Source organism: Dermochelys coriacea, chromosome 2, assembly GCF_009764565.3.
Source record: "Dermochelys coriacea isolate rDerCor1 chromosome 2, rDerCor1.pri.v4, whole genome shotgun sequence".
NCBI classification, from domain to species: Eukaryota; Metazoa; Chordata; order Testudines; family Dermochelyidae; genus Dermochelys; species Dermochelys coriacea.
The window spans coordinates 129,004,906-129,021,745 of record NC_050069.1 but is presented as its reverse complement, the minus strand read 5'-3'; the positions used below and the strand labels follow the sequence as shown (position 1 = coordinate 129,021,745).

At 38.9% G+C, this 16,840-nt stretch overlaps 1 protein-coding gene across 5 annotated transcripts in view; it reads right to left on the bottom strand.

The window, feature by feature from the left end:
- LOC119851904 (cadherin-9) overlaps window positions 1-16,840 on the bottom strand; it is a 123,500-nt gene that overhangs the window by 19,023 nt on the left and 87,637 nt on the right. For 3 of the 5 annotated variants that reach the window (XM_038392501.2, XM_038392500.2, XM_043508436.1), the window contains 5 exons: window positions 11,503-11,622; window positions 10,030-10,197; window positions 6,015-6,202; window positions 3,312-3,565; window positions 867-1,003 (listed from right to left, as the gene is read on the bottom strand). In XM_038392501.2, the coding sequence (XP_038248429.1) occupies window positions 867-1,003; window positions 3,312-3,565; window positions 6,015-6,202; window positions 10,030-10,197; window positions 11,503-11,622 (867 nt within the window). Of the gene's footprint in view, window positions 1-866; window positions 1,004-3,311; window positions 3,566-6,014; window positions 6,203-10,029; window positions 10,198-11,237; window positions 11,355-11,502; window positions 11,623-16,840 lie in introns of those variants that run through there. The other 2 variants (XM_038392507.2, XM_043508435.1) reach the window with 2 other exon arrangements.

The following is a 16,840-nucleotide window of genomic DNA, read 5'->3' as shown; positions in this document are numbered from 1 at the left end:
CTACAAAGGCAGGAAGAATGTATCTGACACCATCATCATTAATGTGCCACTCCAAGTAACCTGCTAGGCCAAACCATAGCCAATGGGATGAATAAAGTGAAGCAAATATTGGCAGTTGGGCCTATGTTTGGAGAAAATAGTTTTCTTAAAGAAAAAATGGTGTGGCTCTTTCTAAAAGTGATCTGGGTATCCTATATGCTCATCACAGCTCATACAATGTTAATCTTACTGGTTCCCAAATTGAAGGAAGAAGTTGTAAGGAGGAGAAAAATAGTGTCATAGAATGCATCACTTAATCATCTGTAGTGTGCCACTATGGAAGATACAAGGTCAGATTTTATTTTCTGCCTGGGGGGAAGGGTAATATATTAACTTTACAGGCCTCTAGTTGTGACTGGGGCTGGGTTGATCCCTGGCGTAAATTAGAACAGCCTGAAGGCCAATCTAATGTCTGCCCATGGTCCCAAAGGACCATTCTGATGGTCTGGCATTGCTGGAATGCTAGAATCATGTAGAATGTAGAATCACTGTGCTGGCTCTGTATCAATTTATGCAAGGGAAATCCTCAGGAAGCCAATTATGTTGGCTTTGTGCTGCTCTGCACAACTGAAGTAGACCTGAGAATTTTTTTTTATTTTTTTTTACTATGGGAAAAAGTAAGAAAATCATCAAATAATAAGTTTTTTATTAACATTTCCCCCTATTGAGTTTTCTTGCTTGTAGTTAGCAAATGATATGCTTGGCTGCAATTTTTAAAGACAGACAATGGTGAATCTGATAAAAAAAATTTAAAACAGAAATTTGTTACAGAATTGCCAAATTTTCATGTTCTAACATTCTCTTTAGATAAGCCATCTCCAACTCACTGATTTCAGTTGCTATAACAGTGATATTGTGCCAGGGGTTTTCTTCCCGATCAAGTGGCTTTGAGATGAATATAGACCCATTTCCTGAATAGATGTTGAATATTCTGTCGAGGTCAGTGTGTCGATCCACAGAATATCTGTCAAGATATAATACAAGTGTGTATCACCCTCTTCTATTATATTTTCCAGTTTTGCTTACTAACACCATTAAATGCTTCCAGTTTTATTTTAGGAAAGGCTACCTTAAAATTTGCAATATGGTATTACCTAAGGTTCCCTGTACTTACTATAGGGAATAACTAGTGCAGATTACTGTAAATACTGAGTTAAGTTATTTAAGACGTTGGCTCTTTCTGAAAGATGGGGTGTAAACTCCATATGCTTAGCATAGCCCATACAATGTCAGTTTCATGGCACTGATCTTAAATAGGATTGAAGGGTAACACATCTGTATAGGCAGCTATTCAGTATGAGTCATTTTACAAAATATATTTTACCCCAGAAATATAACAAATTCTGGAAAGATAGTGAGTTAACTCAGACTGAATTGTCTTTAAGATTTTCACAAATGATTAGAGATTTTGGATGCTTCAGTTTTTTGGGTGCTTAATCTCAGACACCATCACAGGAACTTAATTTTGGCAACCATTGAGCATCTGCTCTCTGAAGACAAGGCACCTTTGATTTTTCTCAGGATGGGCAGAAAATCACTAGAAAATATTTTTTAAATTTTGGCTTCTGCATTTGTTGAGTTCCCTTTTCCTTCTGAAAAGATTAACTTACATTTATAGTCATCCTCTGATCTAGTGATCTAGTGGCCATTAGCCACAAACTTATTGAGTAAAGAGCGTATGCGTAATTTGCTTGATGACATTATTTTGCCCAAAAATGCGCATGTAGATCATTCAGAGTTATCTCATTTTCAATCAGAAATGTAGCTGAAGCAGGTTTCACAATAATTTGCATGGTCTATGCACTAATGTACAAATGGTCAGTGTTATGCATGTCAGTTTAGACCAGGGATCGGCAAACGTTTTGGCCTGAGGGCCACATCGGGGTTCTGAAACTGTATGGAGGGCCAAGTAGGGAAGGCTGTGCATCCCCAAATAGCCTGGCCCCGCCCCCTATCCAACCCCTCCCACTTCGTCCACCCTGACTGCCCCCCTCAGAACTCCCAACCCATCCAACCCCGCCGCTCCTTGTCCCCTGACCACCCCCTCCCAGGACACCCCACCCCTAACAGTCCCCCTGGATCTCACTCCCTACCCAACCCCCCCGCTCTCTGTCCCCTGACTGCCCTGACTCCTATCCACATCCCCGTCCCCTAACAGGCACCCTGGGACTCCCACACCTATCCAACCCTCCTCTTCCCCATCCCTTGACCGCCCCCCTCCAGAACCTCTGCCCCTTATCCAACTCCCCCCCACTCCCTGTCCCCTGACTTCCCCATGGGACCCCCTGCCCCTTATCCAACCCCCTCTGTCCCCGCTTATCATGCCACTCAAAGCACCAGGACCGGCAGGGGGCTCTCACAGTTGCGCTGCCCCGCAGGAGCTCATAGCCCCGCTGCCCAGAGCGCTGGCTACACAGCTAGCTGAGGTTGCAGGGGAGGGAGGACAGCAGGGGAGGGGCCAGGGGCTAGCTTCCCTGGCCAGGAACTCAGGGCCTGGCAGGACAGTCCCGTGGGCCAGATGTGGCCCATGGGCCGTAGTTTGCCCACCTCTGGTTTAGACAATAATAGCAGATGCGCTAACAGTTACGGCAGTAGCACAGCACCAAACATTTACCTCCTAATTGTTATGACTTTCTCACAGTAGTTTCCTATTTAATATGCTGTACAAATGTTGATCATTAAATATTTAAGAAGTAGAACATGGTAGATGGTGTATCTCTAGGGGATTAATTCATTCATTGGGCCTGTTGCAAGGTGTGATGCAGAATGCTGAGTTCCATTGACCCGCAGAGATGCACGTTCACCCAGTATTAATCACTGTCTTGAACATCTTATATAAGCTGGCCAATAGGGACAAATAAGGTAAAATAGCATTGCCCTGAAATTGATATAAGCAAGAGTTCTGCAAAGCAATGTGTGTTTGTTATAATCAGGCTTATACACTTTTGCCTGACCCCCATATTTTTCCATTTGAAAAGACATATTGTGATGTATTAATTCTGTTTGCCATCACTAGATCTCCACAGATATTTGATTGCTCAATTTATTTCCACTTGATCACTGTAGGCCTGATCCTGTAATGTGCTAAGTGCCCTTAACTGTCACTTCACTCATTTGTGTCCTCTACTGTCACTGAGCTCATTTGGAATTAAAGCTGCTATTAACTGCTCAGGAGCAGACCATATGCCATTTGCTTTACTACATTTTGAGAGAAAGATGAAATGAGCATCTACATCTAATGCATTTTACACCATGCATGAACTGATATTTACTTTATCGCATTCTTGGTGGTATCTGGATCTTGAGCTATCACTTGTCCAATGATCGTTCCCTCCTTGGAATCTTCATCTACTTCTATTATATAAGAGCTCCTGCTGAACATTGGAGGTTCGTCTATGTCTTCCACAGAAACTTTGATGAGAGCTGTATCCTTAAATGGCCCCAAGTGGAAAAAGCGTGGGTCAGGATGAGTGTTGGCTGCCTCCACTCTTAAGGAGTACATCATCTTGTTTTCAAAATCCAACTGCTAGAGAGCAAATGATAAAAAAGTGGGGTCAGTTTACAAGAAATGTAAAAAAAAATTACAGCACTAAAATAATAGGGGCAGGAGTTATCAGGGACCGCATTAGCAGCCTTAATCCTATTTGAGAGTCCGCACAGGGTTCCTACATGCACATACTCAACTCATCAGTCACAGCAATATAGAGCCAATTATAGTTGACTAAGGTACAGGACAGGGGATTCTTCATCCTATTATGCAAAATGTAGCTTGGTAATAGCGTTTAGGAAGTTGGTAAAGTCACTTTCTCCTTTCATTGAATTATAGAACTGGAAGGGACCTCGAGACATCATCTACTCCAGTCCCCTGCACTCATTGCAGGACCAATTATCTAGACCCTTCCTGACAGCTGTTTGTCTAACCTGCTCTTAAAAGTCTCCAATGATGGAGATTCCACAACCTCCCTAGGCAATTTATTCCAGTTCTTAACCACCCTGACAGTTAGGAAGTTTTTCCTAACGTCCAACCTAAACCTCCCTTGCTGCAATTTAAGCCCATTGATTCTTGTCCTATCCTCAGAGTTTGTAACAACCTTTTATGTACTTGAAAACTCTAATCATGTTTCAAAGCAATTAAAATCTGCTATACTCTAGACACACAATAATGAACATATTCCATATTGAAATCTTGTAAAGGGGATTAATACTAGTGATGGGCAAATCTCAAAGGCATCATCATTTGGGATAAGCTTCTAAAGGCTTGGATGTTCAGCCTAAATTTATATAAAATTGTTTTTTGGAACAATCGATCCAGAATATTAGAGCTAGAGCTTTCTCATGAGTGTATTTTTGAATTTCCTTATTATGACCAGTGTGAGGAGTACCATGGGAAAAAGCTTTTCTAATGACAATCTGATACATCAAATTTGAGATGAAACTTGGAAGAAGGGCAGAAAATGGAAGGAAAAAGGTTTTAGTATGAGTGATGTGGGTTTTCTTAAAAGGTTTTGTTTGTTTGCCAGACTTTAGGTTGGTTTAGCTATGAGAATGTGTCCATCAATAATTAAATAACTATGACAGTGATTAGCTTGGTTTTTCCATTTATATTCTATGCTGTATTTTATCTCTTACAAATATGTATATTATTTTTATAGGATTCTGATGCAAATATCCCCCATAAACATGATTTATAAAACTGTATTTATAATCTAGTACTGGGTCAATCAAAAGTGGAATAGAATGAACTAGGTGGGTCTGAGTTTTTTGTAGATCTTGACTATGATATCCAGCATATTGTTGTATCAAAATAAAATAAAAATGAGTTGTTCTAGCTCCAGTTTCAACTTTGATTCACATATTTGTTATATTAAAAAATTACATTAAAATAAGTTAAGGTTGCAAAGTCAAGCACTCAAAAATTTAGGAAGTACCAGAATTAAAGTAGCCCAGACCACATTCATTCAGCCTTATTTTGCATAAAAATGTAAAAATAATTCATAATTTTTCCAATTTTTTTCCATCTGATTTTATTTTCCAAATGGGATTGCCAATTCTTTATCAGAACCACTTTGCAAAGGTTCTCAGCTAATGAAGCTCAAATTAATTTGGATTTACGTTCATATCTAATTATGTACCTGCATGCAAGGTTTGGGTTTTACGGTTTTATTCATATTTGCAGGGGTTCACATGTTCACTAGAAAAAAAATTGCGGCTAATGGCTGAAATGGAAAGTATCATGAGTTACCTCATATGATCTGTCTCAACAGCCCAAGGACAAACCCAAAATAGTGTGAACTGTAGCCTAAAATGTGTATTCAAATAACCTCAAAATAGTTTTCAATATGCTTATCTGGACAATTTCAAGCCCTAAAGAATCACAGATTGTCTGTGAATTCAGGTTCTGTATATTCCTTTTATCTGAGGGCACCTGTTGACATGTCATGTAACTGTCAAGGTATGATGGAAATAGGGCAGATTTTAAGTAGGCTGGAGGTTTGAGTTGAACCTTTTTTGCAGCTCTAGAAGAGATTTCCCAGTGGAGGAACAGGAAGGCTACAGGAGGATAGGTTATCCATAGTGGGTTAGCTCTCTTTAGAGGTGTGAGTTCATCAAACTCAGACCTTCAGGCAAACCTACAACATTTTGTTCACCTCAACCCCTTGTGAACCTTGCTGCAGAGTTCAGATGTTGAACCCCTCCAGGTTTTCATGCCTCTACTTCAAAACTATTGTTTGTGAGAGTGTCTCTTTGATAGACAGCAGCTGTTGAGAATATTGCTTTATGTGAAGTGACATGCCAAGAAAATTCCCCCAAGCCTTGGGAATAACAATAGGTGATGAAAAAAGAGGACAACAAAACTAATACAGCTTCTCAGCAGGTGACCCCATGTAAGACTTTCCTTTTCCCTCCCCCTTGAGGAAAGAAAAAACCCACCTGCAGTGCTAAGTGTAATAAAAAGAGAGGGAGGAAAAATAAACCTTTTTGATGGTTATAATCCCTTCCTGTGTGTCCTTGTCAGTGATGATATCAAACATGTCTGATCCATCCCCTTTGGAAATGCTATACTCAATCTCAGCATTTTCACCCACATCGAGGTCATTGGCTTTTATTCTGCCGAGAGAAGTCCCAAGTGATGCAGACTCAGGAGAGCTGAATTGGTAAGTACCTGGAAAAGTTAAATCAAACTTTTTTTTAGTCTTTCATCTCTCTAAATAATGCCTTTTGTTTCCCCTAGATTTTTTCTTTCAGTTGCCTTGAAAGTTGAAACATTCTAAGAAAAGTGCACTTAGTCATCAGGAGTAAACTTTAAAACAAAGATGACTTGACTGTCAATGAAAACTTTTGTAGTTTTTTTTAATGAAAGTGTGACACTTCAAAGGCCCTTAGTACTTTATTCTTTATGTACTTTTCTTTTTGTACTTCAGATGAAAGGAACATAGATAGACGCACAATAATACAGCAGTGATTGTGACCCTGAGTAGTTAATGGATTTATTTATTTTGTCTATCTTCTAAAGATGTTTTCAATGATTCCAGAAGTTATTTTCTCTAGGAACCACAGTTTTCAAAACAAATAATGGATCTGAGGAAGAAACTAAAATACAATAGACAAGGATTTCTATTTTGAAATTGCCTTGAACAGTTTTAAGTCTGTTTTATGTGAGATGTAAGTTTTTCATGGAAACACATAATACAGATATATTGCAAAAGGCATTTGAGATGTGTAATATATAATATTCCTGATAATGCTTGAACTGTATGAAAATTGTACAAATGTGTTCAGATTCTTGAATGAATTCACTTTGGACACATTTGTTTTCATGCCTGATTTCTGTTAATGCTTGTGGAATCAGGTTTTAATAGCTTGGATGCTATTGACAAAGGAATTTTAACCTTGCACATCTTAGTACAGAAGGTAAATTTTAAATTTATCTTTTCCCAGCATGTGCACCAAAAACCTAACTGTAAAGTTAGGCTCCCGCAGAACCGGAATAATATCACATGAGTCTCTTGATCAGTCACAATCAGGAAATATAACTTGAACTTCCATTAGCAAGATATGGCGTTAAAATAATTCTTAAAACAGTGTTGGCATATACTTACTAGTAACAAGAAGCTGTGAGAAATTTGCAGACATTTTGCATGCCAATTTGTTGAATATTTGTTATCTGTCATTTGCACAGCTCACTTAGTTACTAGCAACATACCACTCATAACAATTAGAAACTGGAACCCATGTAGGATATGTTGTGAAGCCTTGCCTGACCAAGACAACCTTGGTGAAGGCAGTGTCCTGAAGAAGATACAATCCCTTTTGAGTGGTTTAATGAACAGACAGACAGTACAAGCTACACCAGCCTATAGCAGGTACGGCCTATATCACTTGATGTGACTAGTTCTTCTCTGATGGATCCATGGCCTTTCTCTACTCCCTCATCCATTTTGGGGCACACTGAGAGAGCAGTTTCTGAGTTTTCCCAAATACACTGATCATAACAGATCCTTGTGTGGGCTAAAGAAGGTTGAGTGAGTGTCTATCCCCAGTGTCATGCACCTAAATCACAGTCTCTGACTCATTGGAAATGTCTTGTCTTTAGAGATTTGTGAAAAAAATGGGTGATATAGTGTGATGCTGAATTATATTTGCTGTTAGAAAGTCAACCCTATAACTGAAAAATTAGCGGTGGGCTGAAAACCAGTGAGGCTGCAAAATTCACATTACTCTCTTACAACAGGCTGAAAACTATTTAGAAGTTAGACCTTATGACAACCAGCCTTCAAAAGGCTGACCTTTTCCATTTGTAGGCTTATCTAAACTTTTCATTCTGGCAGTTGAGCCAGAAATCCTATAGACACAAACTTAGTCATGACACTTCAAATTTTCCCTGACGTGAGAGGTCCAGAAATATCAGGTGAACACCTCCTTTGGGTGAGTTTGATTCTGAAAGCTGTCACTGTAATTGAGACAATGTCAGTGACCTGCATATTCTCAGCATATAAGATAATCAACTTGGTTTAGGGTATAATTCAGTTACTGAGGTGTCCATTTTTTCATGATCATATAGTACAATTCTGTAAAGCTCTTGCTCTTCCTATCATTTATATTGTGCATGGCTCAGGTCTGCTAGTTATATGTAGACCACTGTATCTTATTAAAAACCTTTCCTTACATACTTTGTCCAAGCCAGGGTGGCTTGTCGCGAGAGTCTGTCAATTTCCCTTCTTTCTGGCCCCTCAAATAAATCAACTTATTCTTCAATATTTCGGAGTTCATTCCTGTCTCTTTCACATGCAATTTCTTCCTCCCCTTTGGGCCTAGTTTCCCCATATCCTATAGCCTCACATAAAGGGAAGAAAGGGAGGTAATTGGGTACAGAAGGAGCAGATTTTTGTAATCAGTATCCATTGGAAACATGCTCCAGTTCATGACTGTGTGAGGAGGAATGAAAACCTGTAGATTTTCCATTCATGTCTTGTTTTGCAGGAGGAGCAAGAAACCAGCATCCTGGGAAGCAAGGCAAGAAAGGGGACTGGTCATTACCAATGTTACAATCATCCCAGTGTGTCCAGCCCAGATAAGGCCTTCCACATCACCTTCTGTGTTTCAGTGAGGTTTAAGCAGTGCACTGCATAGGGCCTTGTATGTGGCCTTTGCACTGGTGTAACTTTCACTCTAATTAAGGGCCTGATCCAAAGCCCATTCAAGTCAGCATAAAGACTTGCACTGATTTAATAGACTTTGGACAGGTCCTTGACTAACCTTGAAGACTACCAGCAGGAACAAAGGCTCCATGGTTTCAGATGCCAAAGTTACATTACAACTACTTACTATTACATAGCCTTTATTTTTAGATTGCAACTCCATGGCCAATCGTGCAATTCAGTGAAAAGACCTATACCCCATCTTTGGGTTCAACATCTCCAGTCTGATAAAACCTCATGGACCATATTATGCTATTGATTTATTTTTTAACAGAACTCGCTGTTGAAGTCAAATGGGAGCATTCTGTTTAGAAATCAGTGGCCTGAGCTTGCCCTGTGAAGGTGGTCATTAGGTAAGCAAACTCACAGATAGTAATCTATTCTGGACTGGGCGACAAGGTATTTTTCCTGTATTCATCACCATGGTATCTGAGTGCCTTACAAGTTTCCATAAATCCAGAAAGGTGGTCTCTAAATCAGCCTTGATGTTTGTTCAGTCTTTGGTGTGTCTGATGAGAGTGCAAGCAAGGACCCCAATCAGAGCCAAAGGCAATAGTAATTGAATAATGTGGATATATTCCTAGCAGATACTGAACTGAAACTCTGAATTCTTTTCACATAGCCTACCAAACAGCCATCAAGTGCTGCTTTTAACAACTTTTGATTGCTAATCAGTTTGGGATCAGATTTAAACCAGCAGTCTAGGATTAAAGGGTCCACATCACATTGCACATCCCCTCTACCATCCCACTTTTCCTTGGTTGCCAGTTTTGCAGCCTAAAGGATTTTCTTTCAAAAATATCATCATGTAAAATATGGGCCAGATTATCAAAATTACTCAGCACGTGCAACTAGGGCCAGATTTTTGGCACCTAATGAAGTGGCCAGATTTTCAAAAAATTTTAACCACCCAGTAATGCCCATTACGAGGACTGGAAAACCAGACCACTTATTTAGGTGCCCAAGTTGGTTGGATACTGAGCTATTCTGAAAAGCTGACCTTGTATTTTACAATGTATTTGCTGTAACTATAAATTGTTTCAGTTGCAATTACCATGGGTTATTGGCTCCTGTTGAAATTATTTTAAGGATTTGGGAAGTAAGTTTATTCTGCTAAAGAAGTTTGTTTGGCTTTTATTTTAAAGTGGACTCCCATGTGCTTTGACAAAGCTGCAGCATAAGCAGACACAGCAGTGCAGCTGTAGATGGGAAAAAGTATCCCAGATGGTGATGGTTAAACAATTTTAAAGAAGCTTTTTGAAACTCAGCAGAACTATTAAAGGCTCCATACTCTGGGGGAATCGAGGCGGATTGTCATTGACATCAGTCAGTGTGATGTTCACCGTAGTGGTCCCTGATAATCCTCCCATCTGGCCTCCCATGTCCTTGGCCTGGATGACCACTTGGTACTGCTCCCTGTTTTCTCTGCTCATGTCTGGTAAAGCAGTTTTGATTATTCCTTGGATAAAAGAATAAGAGGGGAGAAACAAAAAACACTTTAATCCCTGAGTTTTAAAATGGATTTATGTAAAATATATTGTACGAATGTTAATCCCAGGCAAACAAATAAAATTGAAGGTGTATTCAAATAAGGCTTTTAATCCATGACCAATTTAATATGATTGCAAGAAAAGAGAGAAATATAGTAGTGCAATGATTCAGTGTTTGGACTGTGCTAAATCCATGTAATTATCCTTTTGATGAGGAAAAAAAATGTTAGGTTTGTCACATTAATGAGAGCTTTTCAGGTAGTTTCCCTGCCTATTATTTTGATAAGGTTATTAGCTCCAACCCTGGAGCAATCTCTGCATTATACCACTTTTTCATTAACAGGACAGAATTCTGTGTTGTCCTGGATTCACTATTTCAAACGTCAATAGATTCATAGGTTTTAACTTCAGAAGGGGCCATTTGGGTCATCTAGTTTGACCTCCTGCATAATACAGATCACTGGATTTCTATAAATTAATACCTGTTTCAGGTCCACTAGCTGTGGCAGAACTAGAACATAACTTCTAGAAAAACATCTAATCTTGAGTTAAAGATTTTTTTAGGGAGAACCCATTACAACTCTTGATAATTTTTTTTGTTAGTTAATTACCCTCAGTACTATTTTTTCGTGCCATGTTTCCTGTCTGAATTTGTTTAGCTTCAACTTCCAGCTACTGGATCCTAATATACCTTTGTTTGCTAGATTGAAGAGCCCTCTATTATCAGATTTCTGACCCCAAGTAGATAAGTATAGACTTATAGGTGATGAAGTGAACGCTTAACCTTCTCTCTGTTAAGTTAAATACATTGAGCTCCTTGAGTCTTTCACTATAAGTTATGTTTTCCAATCTTGTAATCATTTGCAGGACTCTTCTCTAAACCCTCTCCAATGTATAAACATCCTTATGGAAGCATGAACCCCAGAACTGGACACAGTATTCCAGTAGTGCCAAACACAGGTATAAAATAACCTCCCTATTCCTACTACTTTAAGAAAATAAAACTTACATTTCATGGTGCTGCAGGTTCACTGCCTTAATAATATGGGGCCATATCACGCCATCAGTTTTCAAGCAGAAATCAAGGGGGTCTTCTGCTTAAAACCAGATAGATAGTCCATGTTCATTCTGAGTTTTGGACAAAATATTAAACAGTACTTGAACAATTTAATTAGTATTTTTATAAAACTGGGTATAAATACTTGAGTGAGAAGGATCTTTATCCCTGTCTGTATTTCTGTAATTATGAAAGTAAGACAGAAAGCGTTGCTGACCTGTCTCTGGGTCCACTGAGAAATATGGTTGTCCCTGGAGGATGCTATACACTACTTTGGCACTGTTTCCATAGTTGGCATCATCAGAATCTGTAGCTGTCACTTGGATAACAGAAGTTCCTGAATAGGAACAAAACAAAGAATCTATCATATGAAAAGAGATAATTTAGATCATAAGGCTGATGTACACATTTGTCTTCTATTTATAAAATCTGTGTGATGACCAGATGCATAGAAAAATCAAAACCTGCACAGTATACATCAGACTAATCCAGTGTTAACTGTTGCCAGCAAAATAATTCCTTCACCATGCAAAATTAAAATAAAATGTAAAACAACACATTTTACTCAGAATTAAAACAAAACAAAACAAAATAAGCCTTCCTTAAGCCCATCTTTCAGAAAAAAGTCTGGGTAAACAAATAGGCCTTGATGCATGATCTGAAAGTCCAACACATCATGAGTTTATTGATCAAGGGGGCAGCAAATCCAAGATCTGAGGATTGTCCTCTGAAAACACTCTGCTCTCAGCTCTCAACTGGAACATCTCAGCTAATCTCAATTGGTGGCCACAATGATGAGGTGTTATCTGAGATATAGAGGACCCATGCCATAAATAGCTTTATACAACCAATACACTGAATTGGACACAGATTAAGATTTAAATTCCTGTGAAACACAGGTATAAATGACTTCTGTGCAAAGCACTGCTAAGTACTATAAAAGGGAAAAAATGTTTGGCACTAGCTGTTGTTTCTGAGCAGATCAGTAATCCTTTTGGAAGTTTTGGGGCAAAGGGGAGCGACAAATGCATGGATAAATGCAGTGAGTACAAAATCATAAAGTAAATCATTAACTCCTTGCCAACTGCAGATGGAGAAAAACACCCTTTTGGCCACATCTTCTTTCTGGATATCCTGTAGGGTCTCCAGATCCTGAATAAGAAAAGGTGTGGGTATACTCCATCCATGGAAGGGGAGATATCATCTCTGTCATTTCCTTTAGTTGTTTTTTTCCCCCATCCTCTGTCTCATCTAGCTTGAGCTTCAGTCAGCTACCTTTTCAGCAAAGCACCAGTCTTGACTAGACACTGGGAAAAAGTTTGTCCACCTTATCTGGGATTGATGGAACAGAGGTGTTCTATAATTCCTTTCAGGGCTTCACATATGCATTAAGCAAAGGGAATGACAGAGCAGAACCCTATGGTACCTCCATAGGGAGGCAAAGCCAGCAGGACAGATACTACTACTGGGTCTTGTTAGGTGCAACTCTGTTTACCATTTGTGATGTGGCAACAGTACCTACTGGTTAAGGCATTGTGAGTGGCATGGTAGAAGACAGGGCATATTTCTTCCTCTGCAACAAAAACAAGTAGTAAAATTATAAAAATGCTTTATGTCACAATCAGTCAAACTCTGAGGAGAATTTCTGCCTCACGCTCTTTAGATTTCTCTTTACCTGCTTAATCTGTCAAAGGTCATCTGTAAACCAATGAGAGCTGTAAGGATAATGCAGAAGTAGGGGGTGTTTAAGGATAACTGTATCAGTAAAGGACAGAAGATAATGATAGCATCCAGCCAGTCTGTGGATTAAGTAATTCAAAGGTGAACAAGATTCTTTTACAGGCATATGTAGAACATAACTGGTCTCATCAGATGCTGAGTTGAACAAATAAAATAAGGCCTCTGCCACCACAGAAGCTAATATGGCCCTTTGTTGAAGGGAGTTTGGTGCTTTACTCCCACCCACCTCCTCCTGTCCTAGTTACGAGGTAAGATCCAGATCTCAGTTCAGGCTGTGTGTATAGAACACGTTGCCAACCAGCAACTCATCTCATCCCTATGTGCTTACTACAGTGGCATCTAGGAGTTAAATAAGAATTGCAGAAAACAAAAACCTACTGAGGAGGATGAATAACTCTCTGATGTACTTTGTGTTAAATTGTAGTCCAAAACTTTAAACACATATTTACCTTGTTCATCAAAGGTGGGTATTTGGGGAATGCTTTGGTGAAAAGGTGAATCTTGGAGTATAGCTTGAAGAGGATTTCCTTAGGGAAGGTGATCCAGAGGTGAGGTCTGGCTTGTATTGAGAAACCTCTACCTTATATTTCTTTTGAGTTTATTTTTGCTCTCTCAATCATTGAAACAGTCAGAACCAGACAGGAGGAAGTTGCAGAAGGAACTGTAACCCTATTCTAGTCAGAGCTTGGTAGACTAGTATCAGAACCTTGAATTGGATGTGACACAGAATGGAGTTCTAGTGCAGTTTGTGGAATATTGGTGAAATATGCTTTCTTTGATTTGTACCATTGTGCAAATTGGCCACTGTGCAATGTATCAATTGCTGCTTTCTAGTGAACTAATTGTCTAATCAGGAAAAGTGAGTTACAGTATCCCAGACTGGAAGGCTGAATGACCTCTACAACAGCCAGAAAGCCCCTCCCCCCCCCAACAGAATAAAATCTTTCTTGTGAAAAATATTGTATTTTTGACATTTTGTCCCAGTTTGGGAATTTCTTTTTATTCAAAACTGCACATTATGTGGCAAAAAGGGATTCCCCTTTTTTGGGTCAGCTTTAATCAGGAGCCACATGCAAAACATAAGTAACTGCTACACAATACAACCCTACCTTCTCTCACAAAAGCAACCCTCTTTCCCCCACAAAACCTATAATTCATTCTATTAGCATAAATCTCCCACCGATACTATGGAGGCAGTATTTCATAAATACATGTATTTTGTAAATGTAGGGATGATATCATTCTCATCCTTTCTAGCATATGTAAGATGTTTTCACTTTTCTTTTTTTCTCCCCAAAGCTTTCTTTTGTATGTTAAAATGAATTGCTCTCCTCAATTGCATTACTAGGACTTGTACTGAAGGACCATAAGGCAATCTTACCACATAGACAGATGTAATATGACTAAGCTGCTGTATATATGATCTGTCTGAAATACTGTGTGGGGTAAATGCTCTTGCCATTAAATATAATGCATTTACAATAATAAAATAATTCCATAAAGTCTAACTGAGAAAGAATGGCTAAAACTGAATAACACTCCCAACCCTTGCCATCCTGCTGTTCAGTACTTTGGTACAATAACTTTAGTTTTTGTTTGGTGGTAATTATGCCTCTGATGCCCTGCTGGCGAATTTGAAAAACATTATGGAGGGAACAAAGAGCTGGAAAAGACAGAGTGATGTATTTTGAAATGTTGGGATGTGCACATGTCCACATGTGTTTATCCTTTCTGGAGACTGGCTCCTCATCCGTGTCCTCCCAATAGGTATAGCCTAAGGAAGCACTTCTAGAATAACCCATACCATACAATGATGAGACAATCAGAGAAAGAAAGTAGTCAGATTAAAGCATGGCATTTGGGCCTTTTTTCAGTAATTAAAGAGAGACAATATAAAATGACGGGTCTTCCATAAAAAATGAACTATAACTATATGACTGTTTCTTTTTCATTTTTTTCAATGTGCTGTAAATATTTACAAGCAAAGGAGATGCTGCTCTAAGTTACACGCGCTGCCAGTGGTCCCCATGGACTGAAATAGTAACTGGCAATCAGCACAAGGATGGGTTTCTTGCATACATCATCTTTACTCTGGCTGCACCCTCTGTGCTGGCAGCAGTGAGGTGTGTGGTGGCGGAGCCCATAGGGATACTCCAGGTCTGTTGCCAAAATCTGCCAGCAGTGGGGCATGAAGTATAGCAACTATATCCTTTGTATATCCTTGAGGGTGCAGATAGTCTCAAAAGGAGCCAAGAGGATGAGACTGGCTAGATAAAAAATGTTGGACAAAACATTTTTTTTCCAAATTGTTTCAATAGAATAATAAAACAAAACAAAAACTAAATTAATTGTTTTGTTTTGTAAGAAAAATATCAAAATGTTTCATTTTGACATGTTCTAAAGAAAATGTTACCTTTTTTCAATCTGAAATGAATTTTCGCATTGAAAATTTCCTTCCATTTTATTTTTTTTAATTAAATCCTTAAAAGATCAAAATACAAATGAATCAAACACAGTGTTTCATTTGTCACAACATTCTTTTTTGTACTTTTTATTTTGCTGAAAACTGGCTCTGCCCAAAACAAATTCTTTCAATGTTTTCAATGTTTTTGGAAATGCTAGCAAACAAAAAAAAACCACTTCTAATTATAACCCCTTCCTTCCCCATGCCAGCCCAAAGAATGGGCTTGATGCAGTGGAGGAGCAGGCTACACCTTGTGCACTGGGGAACTTGGAAAGGAATGGTTCCTTCTTGATTATTCTTGGTGAGATGCAGTTGTGTGTAAGCCCTTAACGTGGGAAAGTGCCTAAATGCCACCATATGGCTCTTTATCAGTAACAATTCAGATTCATAAAAGGGAGAGTATCCAAATCTAATTTCAACTAAGTTTTTAGGTGAAATGATAGGTTTCAAGAAAATGCTGAAGCCAACAGCACCAATTATAGCTGTGTAATATCTAGACAATCCCACAACACTTCATTTTTTTGTGTCTCTGGCATAGTCCTGAGGATGTCTCTTTTTTTGCACAGTTGCTTCTCCTCATCTTCAAAGCTCCCCATTGTGTCCAGTTCATTTGGCCAACAAAGACTATATGGAAGCTTTTTGGTGACCCATAGTTCCTTTACTTACATCAATAAAAAGGGTCACTATTAAGAGAAATTGGATGCAGAAAACCCTGCCATCCCAGGGCTTGGATGCTTAGTCCCTGAGAAGGAAAGCAGCATTGTCCAGTGGATAGTGCCCTAGGCTGGGACTGTGTTCTTCTCCTGATTCTATCACAGACCTGTTGAATGACCCTGGGAAAGACAGTTTTCCTCTCTATGCCTGTTGCTCCTCTTATGCTTTGTCTTATTCTTCTATTTAGACTATGAAGACCGACAGATTGTTGACTCCTTCTATGTGTTTGAAAAGCAGCTAGTGCAATAGGGCCTCAATCTTCATTGTAGTCTCTAGATTCTACTGTAATAAGAATAAATAACGATCTCTGCTGTGCCCCCAGCCTTTAGCAACCCAGGATATGACACACTGTAATCAGAAATCAGCCCTGAATCTTTAACATGACAGTGAAAATATGGTGCACTATTATTAGGACACCGGACTGACCACATTTGTTTGATGTGTCAACTGAAAAAACTCATGTTTGTGTGTTGATAAAGCCTGGTTCTGTAAACATTAATATAATTGCGGCAAATAATCATTTTCTATGTGACTGCTGTAAATAAAGATATTATTAGTAACTAAAATTAACATTAATGCGTGATTCATGAAAGCATTTTGCTGCTGTAGTAGTTAGATACTGTGGACTTTGTGGAAA